Source organism: Caretta caretta, chromosome 15, assembly GCF_965140235.1.
Source record: "Caretta caretta isolate rCarCar2 chromosome 15, rCarCar1.hap1, whole genome shotgun sequence".
NCBI classification, from domain to species: domain Eukaryota; kingdom Metazoa; phylum Chordata; order Testudines; family Cheloniidae; genus Caretta; species Caretta caretta.
The window spans coordinates 14,061,673-14,072,590 of record NC_134220.1 but is presented as its reverse complement, the minus strand read 5'-3'; the positions used below and the strand labels follow the sequence as shown (position 1 = coordinate 14,072,590).

Below are 10,918 nucleotides of genomic sequence, written 5' to 3'. Positions count from 1 at the left end.
GGACTGATCAGGAGCGTGTGAAACAGTGAGATGGCCAAGTACCTCCAAACTTTGGTGGTGATTCAGTACAAGATTGGCTAGTCTCTAAGGTGCCACTAGTCCTCCTTTTCTATTTGCGAATACAGACTAACACAGCTGCTACTCTGAAACCAAAGATTTCACAAGCTTCCCCTAGGTGTTCAGAGAAGATGGCCTATAGATCTCTGAGGTCAAGTCGAACATGTTTATGGATGATTTCAGGGGATGCCTTTGCAGCTTTTTCTCTGCACAGCGGGGTGGGGGAGGGGTAGTGTCCACGCTAAAAGCTCTATGGTAGCAGAGACTAGACATGCAGTGCAGGGAAGGAATGGACTTCAGTGCCTTGCACAGACTGAAATAGTGCTAGCCGGCACATTTAACCCTTACAAGAGGAATTACAGAGGGAGAAAGATGGAAAAAATTCTTTGTTTGGCTTATGGGAGCAGGGGAGAAGCAACAGGAAGCTTCCTCTTTACAGAACTGACTTGCCCTATATTGCTAACGCAAGGACATAAATCAGACTATTAGCTGCAGTTTAGCTTGGGTAGGAAGCTGTTCAGCAACTATCTTCTAATACAGGAAAAGTCGTCGCCTTTTACTTTAACCATGGGGTCTGTATCTTATTCATCTGCTCTGGCCACGTCAATTGTTACACAGTCACCTCTATTAGAAAGGCAGGTTGAATAAATGCTATTAGAAAAAATTAAGAGTACTTAATGGCTCCGATGGTCTTTAAGCACTTTGAGAAGTTATGCTCTAATTCTAGCCCAACGCATTTCCTTATAAAAATATATTCATGGCAGGCAAACTACACAAATAGAGGAGATAAGTGTTTATTTAAATATTAAGCTTTAGAATAATTTATGTAACAAGTTCGGTCTCAAACGACTACAATCTAGTCATGCATATGAGATCGGTCCGTTTTAACAGCTGCGGTAACACTGGATATTTACAAGCTTAGCCATTTTATACATAGAAGATAGTTCAGTCTGTGACACGTGTGCTTGGAAATTATGTACTGTAAACTATTTATGCTGTTATGCTTTACAATAAGTTTACAAGCAGCAGTTAGTGAAAACTGATTGTGTTAGTGTGTAAACTGTCCAATAAAGTGTTGCACTAAAGTCTGTGGATCATGACTGTTTAGTTAGTTGATTTGACAGGAAAAAAGAACGAGAAACGGGAAAAAAAAGCACCAGTGGACATGGACATTTTGCTTTAGGGCTTTTTGTATTCAATTCTTTCTACTTTCACATCATCTCCAATGAGCTGATACACATAAGTCACAACGGTGGATGCCTGGATATCCATCAGTACAAACGAAGGAATGATGTTTCTGGAAAGAAAAATCATTTTGGTTCATGTATCTGACAATTAGAGAAGCAACAGCATTGCAGTTAGATTTTAACAGACCTTCACTTTGACAAAGCGTGAACTGTCCCAAGGAATCGGATTTAGAAATTGCATTGCGAGTATGGTCTACTGCAGAAGAGTGGGAAATACAACACTCGGAGAAACTGCAGCTACAATTCATCCCAGGCAGAAGGATTTTGAAGTTACACTAGAATAATCCTTGAAATCAACAGCAAAACTTTTTTGGGAATTTCAGTGCAGTGACATTATGTTAACATGGAACCGTCCCAAAAATATCTTTCCCACTGAAGCTGACCCATCTCTGGCATATATCACTAAACGGGAATGTCAGAAAAATCAGACCACCGTTGTCTCTATTCCATTTGATATAGACTAATACAGGGCTTTAGTTTTTCAGAACTTTCCAGTCCTAGGATTCAAAAGGAATAGACAATAACAAACACGTGTAAATGCTGAGCAGCCATTTTCAGCATTTCCTTCACTAGACCTAAGCCATCCTTGAGAAATGATTCAAGAATGCAATACATATATTAAGCTTTCTAAAGAGAAGAGGTAAAGTATTGTTCTGGTATCTAAAGCTTCTTGTAACCACAAACAGTTAATATAGACACCTAAGTATCGTCGTCATGGGCGCATCAGAACTATACATATATAAAATAAGTGCTCAGATATTATGCGTGCAGTATAAAGATCCCCAAACTTATTTAACTCACATCTCCAAGGCATTATAGGCTCCCGTGGCCGATCCGGGATTGATGTAGAACTTGTTTTCATGTTCGAATGCCTCAAATTTATGTGTATGCCCTGAAATCAGAATGTCCACATCCAACTGCCTTTGCAGCAGTGCCAGGCTGGCCGTGTCACCCCACGGAATAACCTGATGGCCATGGATCAGCCCAATTTTAAACTGCCCAACAGTTACAACTTTCTGTTCTGGGTAATTCAGGTTCTAAAAATAAACACACAGAGCAGGTTACATATACTCCTTCACCAGTAGAAAGTCCATTTGCATTTATTCATTCTGGGCAAATGACGGAGTAATGCCTTTACGGGCAACTATGTTTTTCCCAGCTTCATCATGCAGAATCCACTCAACATTGGCTCCATATCCAGGCAGGAGTCAACTGCATTCTTTTGCAAGGAACAGACTCGAAGTTGGTGGGAATGGCCTAAACTTACAGAAACACTTAACATGGTATTACCCTACTGTTCCAAAATAGTGTTAAATACAGATAGGCTTGGCAGAATTCAATATTTTTTATCATTTTGGTGGATATCAATGTTTATTTTTACAGTAGCAGGAAGTTTTGGGGGGGAGGGGTCAGATAATTATTTAATGACAGTGTATGTTGAAATTCCAGAAGTTAAAGCTTTATACCAGTTAAAACACAAGCTGCCATCATCACATCAACATATACAAAATAAATATCTTGAAAATCAAACTCTAATAAGTTCTCAAGCAGCATTTTTCTTATTTTGCCTAGCTGGAAATTTTGATCATCATCGATGGAAATATTTTTTGCTTATTTTGTGTATATGGTGAAATTGATGTTTAACATTTACCGACAAAAATCTGAACTTTCCAAGCTTAATGAGACTTAAGGCTACGATTATGTCATGGAGTCCCTGACTTCCATTGACGCCGTGACATTTTCCGTCCTGGGGCTGGAGCTCCCAACCGCCGGGACCCGGCACAGCTCCCAGCCCAGCCCCCAGCCGCGGTCAGAGGACCCTGCAACAGCCCAGCCCCAGGGGCAGGGGGACCGCGGAGATCCCGCCCACCGCAACAGTGGGGGACCCAGGAGCCCCAGCAGCAGTAGGTGCTCAACCCACCTACGCCTTTGTCAGGGATATTTTTAGTGAAAGTCAGGGACAGGTCACTGGCTGTCATGAATTTTTGTTTATTTCCCCGTGACCTGTCCCCCACTTTTACTAAAAATATCCGTGACAAAAACTTAGCCTGAATCATAGCGTTACCAAAAAAAAAAAAAAAATCACACAATCTCTGCAAAAGCAGCAAATCAGATCAGAGGGTCTTCAATCTGGCAATAGTGAGGGAAAACAGAGCCAGAAGACTAGCTATTTTTATACAGATATGACTCAAATACAATGATATGAACTGCACTACACAAACATGCACAAATCCAAGAGGTGGCTTTAGTCTTGTTGTGTATGGGGGGGAGGGGGGCGGAAACTACACTTTTAAAAGTCATTGATCTCATAATCACATAATACTCTGTTTCTTGTCCCCAGCATGTTACCCAAAGCAAGAATGACTAACGCCATCTTAATGACACTGAAGTGAAGCGGTTTAGAGAAAGTCATTCAAATGTTACCCCTGCATGCTAGACACACACACAGAGACACTGTTTAGAGAGAGGTCGTTACCTCATCAAAGTCCCCTCGGACAACGTGAACATCCCCAGCCAGTGTCTTGAGGTAGTCATAGCTCTCCTTGGTGCAGAGGTTTCCGGTGCAGAGGATGTGCTGGATCTTGCCTGGGACCAGCAGTTTTTTGAATTTAGCTGGCAGGCTGTTGCATCGATGTGGGATGTGAAGGTCTCCTAATACTAACACCAGCTTATTCGAGGTCAGGGATCATGAAAAGTATTTAAAATTACTACATCAACAAAAAAGGAGTGAGAGACATTCAACAGCTGTTTGTCCTGTTTTTACTGACTGTCCATTAGTAAGAAGATTCCAGGAGGGATTAAAAACAAAATTCATTTCTACTCTGGATGATCTGACCATTTGACAAAAAGACTCCGAACACATAAGCCACTGACAGCAGTTTGAAGATTACTGAAGCACAAGAGGCCGCTCCAGCATACAAAATAGAGTCAGACCCCTAGAAACCCTGCAGCTTCTCAAACTCAGATTCTGCAGCAGGGCTACTATTGTACTTGCGTTTGTGCAGCTGCCAATGAGGAATGCAGGCTATCACAGCAGGATATTTATTTACATGTTTACAGCGAATGAGAAGAGGGTGATAAGAGCCAGGAGAAGAAAACACTTCAGCCCCACCGCCTCATACAGCCCAGCCCAGCCCAGCCCCCCTCACACAGCCCAGCCCAGAGCCCCCCCCCCGGCTCACACAGCCCAGTCCAGCCCTACCCCGGCTCACACAGCCCAGCCCCGGCCCGGCCCGGCCCGGCCCAGCTCACACAGCCCAGCCCAGCCCTACCCCGGCTCACACTGCTCAGCCCAGCCCCCAACTCCCCCCCAGGCTCACACAGCCCAGCCCAGCCCCGGCCCGGCCCAGCTCACACAGCCCAGCCCCTGCTGGGCCACCGCCCGGGGCCGGTTCTGGCCGCGAGCCCCCAGCGCCGCCTCTCCAGCTGCGCCCCCCCGGCCCGGGCCACCTCAGAGACAGCGCGGCCGGGCCCCGCCCCGCTCACCATCCTGCCCCCAGCTCCGCTCCAGTCGCCGCTTCCGGGGGAGCCGGCGCGCAGAGACAGAGAGTGACCCGCCCAGCCAATCACAGGGCAGAGCGTGAAACACGTGAAACCACGGCCCCGGGGGAGGGCGGAAACAAGCCTATGAGCGTGGGGCGTCTGCACATGCGCGTTGGGGAAAGTGAAGTCCTGGCGGTGCTGCCCTTTGCCTTCAGGAGAGCGGCCTGGGCTCGAGGCTGATTTCTTTGGGAGACGTTGCTATGGCGATGCGGGGTGTGGGGCTGGCTTCACCTTCCCCCAGGGGTTGGTCAGCCCCAAAGCCCTGCACCTGGGCCTGTGACTGTAACCATGCCATGGAAAGGGGTCTGCCAGCAAGTGCTTCCCCTTGCCACAGGCCGGGGCCAGGAAGGGTGGGGGAGTCGGAGTCCAGTTTTTTCTGTTTCTGTCCAGGGCCTTTGGCAAACACAAAACCAGGCCACCGCTGCCGTCCGGATCACAGGCTCCTGCTCAGATTCAGGCACTGAGCATCCAGCGGGATATTTCACAAGATCTAGCATCTCCTGGTGTTGATGTTCATGGACCAAATCAACGTTCGTTCTCCAAAAAGAAACAAAAACAGAGTTTCCCGTTCTGTTTTCCCTTTCTGAAAGTGGACTGATCTCAGGAGCTCGGCACCCCACCAGCCTGCACAGAGCACAGCATGGGTCAGAGGAAGGGCGGTTTTTGTCTCAGTTCCTCATGTGTTTGAATCACTGTGACTCCCTGCAGAACAGTAATAATCAGCCTCATCGTCAGCTTGGACCCCAGAGATGGTTAGAGTGGCAGCATTGGCAGAGCTGTCAATGGCACCGGAGAATCGACTTGGAATCCCTGAGGGCCGCTTGCTATCCTCATATATAATCAGTACCGGAGCTCGGCCAGGGCTCTGTTGGTACCAGGAATTCCAGCTACCGCTGATGCTGCCGCTGCTCCTGGCACAGGAGATCGTAACCGTTTGCCCAGGAGACGCGGATGCTGAGGGCGACTGAGTCAGCACAAACTGGGCCAAGGATCCTGAAACAAAATCAGTAGCAAAGAGAATGTTGTGAGATGAGCCATTTCCCCCATTTATTGGAATAAGAGAAAGAGAAGAGCTAAAGGTGATGACAACTGTTATTAGCAAAACCCTCCACCTACCAGTGCAGTAAGTGAGCAGCGTGAGGAGCAGAGGGGCCCAGGCCATGGTGAGGAATCCAGAGGAGCTCGTCTTCCTGAGGCAAATGGGTCTTTGGCTGGGACCCTCCAGTTCGCTCTTAAACCCCCAGAGCTGGAGAACCGCCCCTTCATGCAAATCTGCCCCCTGCTCACTGGCTGCTGATGTCTGCACCTCCCTGCCCCTGAGTCAGATAAAGGACGGATCATTCTTGTAAGTGAGTTGAACTCAATGAAGGGGAAACACTAGTTTATTGACTAGTTTATTCCCTGCTCTCAGTGCTTAATTCATAATGAACGAGATGCCAAGGCTCAAGCAATGAGGTACTTGGGCTCAAGCAATTTTTTTACATTCATAATTGATGCAGCAAGCCCAGAGTGGCCAGAGCCGGGGGCTATGAACTGCAAGCCTAGAAGTGATGGGGCTCAACCCTGGCACAAATTAAGCACTGCCTGCTCTTACTTTTCAGAGAGCTTTCCTCTTCCCCATCCCACCACTGACCATTGCAAAAAGAAGCCTGATACACACAACTAGGGTATCAGAGTAACAGCCGTGTTAGTCTGTATTTGCAAAAAGAAAAGGAGTACTTGTGGCACCTTAGAGACTAACCAATTTATTTGAGCATGAGCTTTCGTGAGCTACAGCTCACTTCATCAGATGCATACAGACTTCAGGGAAGTTCACACCCAGGTTTTAGTTCAGGTCCATCTCTCCATCAAGTCCTGAATTCCTCTGTGTCAGTTAAGTTTTTAATATTGGTTTTCTGCTACTTTCTGGAGAATTAGATGGATGCAAACTGAAGTTTATTCTGTATTTATTCCCAGAAAATCCCCCAGAAAATCTCTTCTAGAAGTCATGAAGCAGAGTCTCCATAATATCCTCCCATTCCTTTCTGTAGATGGAAAAATCCTGAATTCCTAGACATACCTGAACTCTTACTACCTTCAGTGGTCATTGTGCATACTGAGAGATGACAAGACCCTTTTAATCTATTAAGCCTTTGTCATCAAATGAACCCAGACTGGCCCTTGTTCACATGTCCTGCTGCTGGACAGAGCAGGATTTAAGCAGTTTCCATCCCACATCCAAGCTTCCCTGAGCAGTGAAAAGAAAACCAGCAACCTGGGACTTTCCCATCTCCAGGACCAGAAGCATGGACTGTGAGGCTCTAGCCTCAGTGAGCTGATGTACATTCACTGGAACAACAAAGCCCTGAAGATGGAAATAGCAAAGAGTCACAGGGGTCTGCTCTTTCCATTGATGCACCTACTGCGGGACCTCAGTCCCCAGGGAGGTCATCTGCACAGCTGGGCAGCAGCATTCACAGCCCACCTTCAGTTACTAAATAAAGCAGATAATGCTCTCAGCTTGCGTCTCTGCAACTCTGTAAACTGCTCTTTCTCCTCATTTGAAATACACTAGATAATACCTAGATGGGCGGCATGGACAGTGAGGGTAGACATCATGTCTACGTTTGATGGCACGGGACACGTACCATGGTTTGTGTAAAGAGAAAAGGAGGACTTGTGGCACCTTAGAGACGAACAAATTTATTTGAGCATAAGCTTTTGTGAGCTACAGCTCACTTCATCGGATGCATGCAGTGGAAAATACAGTAGGGGGATTTTATATACACAGAGAACATGAAACAATGAGTGTTACCGTATACACTGTAACAAGAGTGATCAGGTAAGGTGAGCTATTACCAGCAGGAGAGAAAAAAGCCTTTTGTAGTGATAATCAAGGTGGGCCATTTCCAGCAGTTGACAAGAACGTGTGAGGAACAGTGGCGGGGGGGAATAAACCTGGGGAAATAGTTTTACTTTGTGTAATGACACATCCACTCCCGGTCTTTATTCAAGCCTAATTTAATGGTGTCCAGTTTGCAAATTAATTCCAATTCAGCAGTCTCTCATTGGAGTCTGTTTCTGAAGGTTTATTTTGTAATATTGCCACTGTAATTGAGTGACCAGAGAGATTGAAGTGTTCTCCAACTGGTTTTTGAATGTTATAATTTTTGACATCTGATTTGTGTCCATTTATTCTTTTATGCAGAGACTGTCCAATTTGACCAATGTACATGGCAGAGGGGCATTGCTGGCACATGATGGCATATATCACATTGGTAGATGTGCAGGTGAACGAGCCTCTGAGAGAATGGCTGATGTGATTAGGTCCTATGATGCTATCCCCTGAATAGATATGTGGACACAATTGGCAACGGGCTTTGTTGCAAGGATAGCTTCCTGGGTTAGTGTTTTTGCTGTGTGGTGTGTGATTGCTGGTGAGTATTTGCTTCAGGTTGCGGGGCTGTCTGTAAGCAATGACTGGCCTGACTCCCAAGGTCTGTGAGAGTGATGGGTCGTCCTTCAGGATAGGTTGTAGATCCTTGATGAGGCGCTGGAGAGGTTTTAGTTTAGTTTTAGCCCAGTGGTCAAGCCATGTCAGCCTGGTGCTCACAAGGAGACACAGAGTCCTCCAGCATTTCATATAACTTCTTTTTGCATTTGACACTGATGTGGCTATAAAAGTGTGGTACAAATGGGCCATTCCATACAGTACCTGGCTTGGGGTGAATAATCAGTTACAGGGAAATCTCCCTGCAGGGTTCGCGGGTTGTGCTAGACATTGTCTGGCCCAAAGGAGCCTTGATCACTTGATGATTACCTGTTCTGTTGATTCCCTCTAAAGCACCTGGCATTGACCACTGTCAGAACACAGGACACTGGGCTTGATGGACCACAGGTCTGACCCCGTATGGCCGTTCTTATGCTCTAAAGGACCCCAGGGGGGACCAGAACTCTGCCAGCCAGTGCCCACCCCTGAGGGCTGTTGTCTAGGGGGACAGGAAAGCGGAGGAGGAGAGAAAGGGATAGAGAGTGAAGAAGCTGAAGCTGCCCCCAGAAATGGAGTTGCAACTAGTTGCTCCTGATCCTTATTTCTTCTCTTTCCTTTTCCCTTTTCTCTCTGTCCGTCTGCTTGTTCTAATTGTGCCAGTCAGCTGGGATGAGGCTGGGTTACTCTAATTCCACTGTAACATTATCACACACTTGTGCTTTCACCCTCCCTGCCCCAGCCGGGGAACTGAGGCTTAGCAGGAACGTCAGCCAGCCGTGTCCAGAGTCATCCCAGAGCCACTGCATGCTCCACCCTGCTATCCGGCGAGAGGGGAGCCAACCGTGGCGAACTAACCACCACAGCGACCAGACACAAGGGGATTTCTGCAGCTCTAGTGACCTCTTCCGGCCAAGTGACAGATCTGGGACCTGGGCAAATACTTTGCCTTTGCCCGAGATACCTCCCAGGGAGGCGTTACAGGTTCAGCCCAGAGCACAGCGGCTGTGCTCCCCAGGCTCTCTCAGTGGCCATGGAGCAGAGCTCCTTAGGAATCTGCTGTAAGAGGTAGGCCCTTCCCCCCTTAACATTATTGGTTATGACCTGCCTTGGGTAGCACCTGGGAGCTCTGCCATGGACCAGGACCACATTGTGCCAGGCACTGTACAAACCCAGAACAACAAGACAGTCCCTGCCCCAGAGAGCTCACAGTCTACGTAGAAGATGAGAGACACAAGGTGGAGAGACAGACAGACAGGCTGACACACAGACAGACTGATGGGGGAGCACAGGGAAACAATGAGACAGTAATTGTCTCCCAGTAACACAGCAATGCCCCAGTGGTGGGCTTTCCCCCAGTCTGCTGGGGAGGGGCTGTGATGCTGTATGGAATATGTAGAATGCTCTGTGATGGTATTGATACCAGTATTATAAAATTGCAATAAATCTGACCAGATATGCTGTGTAAGGTATCTGCGAAAATGTTATAATTTGCCAAGTATGATAATCTGGTTTTTAGGTTTGTATCACCTTTGTCTTGTGAGTTCTAGATACGTAGGGTATATTTGTATTTCCAAACTTGTGTTGCTGGGTGACGCCCCCAGACAGATTGGCATCAGCACTGCCTAGCCTGTTCGATGGCCCATCAAGTATCATCAGCTGTACCATGAACCCACTGAAAGCAGCCAGGGGATACACCTTATCAGTCAGCAAGACATGTAGGGGCATGCCATGCCATGTGCTGTAAAGCTCGTGTTTGGGGACATAGGAAGTACCAGCCACATGGCAAAAGAATAGAAAAGGCAGCTGCCCCATCTCCATTTTGTCTTCATTCTTGCTTCTTACCTCTGGAGTAACTTTTCTACATACCGAAGCTCTCAACAAAGGACTGACTGACCCATCCAAGCTGTGGATGAGTTCCAGAGGGAATTTCAAGCCAGAAAACTCACCTGTACTGCTAAGAATCTGATAGATGGACTTTGAAGTCTCTGTATGTATGTGTTTGCTTTACCATTCAGCAATTCTCTTCTTGTTCTTTTTTCTTTATAATAAACCTTTAGTTTAGACACTAAAGGATTGGCAGGCAGCATAGTATTTTGGGTAAGATCGAAACTCCTATTGATCTGGTAACGTGGCTGACCCTTTAGGGTCAGAAGAAAATTTTGTATATGTGAGCAGAGTTTTTAAATAACTTCTCACTGTACTAGACCTAGGTGTTGATTGGGAGCCAGAGAACTGGAATGCAATAAAACGGGCTGTGTGATTTCTTTTTCAGCTTCTTGATAACGGGTGTGTGGGGGATGAGGAATATAGTTTGTGACTGATTGGTGAGTCTAACTTCAGTGTTAACCACCACTTTTGGGAGTATCTGCTCTCCCTTTTACAGCCTGCCCTCACCTTGGTATTTTCAGTGAGGGCTGCCCCAGGCACACCAGGTCACAGGAGGGGCTGGATGGGGAGCATAAGGGGTTCGTGCTTGTATCTTTTAATGGCTGGATGGGATCTCGGGGGTCACACGGGCAGATCACTAGGATTTTCATTATTTGGTGATTCATTTTAGGGCTGAGGGTTTTGCAGGCACTTGGACAGGGGGGCGAGAACCAAC

General features: G+C 46.9%; 1 protein-coding gene and 1 long non-coding RNA gene across 2 annotated transcripts; one reads left to right on the top strand and one right to left on the bottom strand.

Moving 5' to 3' along the window:
• Positions 1–835: 835 nt before the first annotated feature.
• Positions 836–4,873, bottom strand: LOC125623133 (vacuolar protein sorting-associated protein 29). The gene is made up of 4 exons (XM_048821999.2): positions 4,791–4,873; positions 3,781–3,972; positions 2,106–2,341; positions 836–1,354 (listed from the first exon to the last, which is right to left on the bottom strand). The coding sequence occupies exons 1-4, from the start codon at positions 4,791–4,793 to the stop codon at positions 1,237–1,239; spliced, it is 549 nt and encodes a 182-aa protein (XP_048677956.1). The 5' UTR covers positions 4,794–4,873; the 3' UTR covers positions 836–1,236.
• Positions 4,874–4,962: 89 nt separating this feature from the next.
• LOC142069395 (uncharacterized) lies at positions 4,963–10,386 on the top strand. The gene is made up of 2 exons (XR_012665197.1): positions 4,963–7,668; positions 8,035–10,386. It is a non-coding gene; the product is annotated as an uncharacterized LOC142069395 (long non-coding RNA).
• The last annotated feature ends 532 nt before the right edge of the window (positions 10,387–10,918 follow it).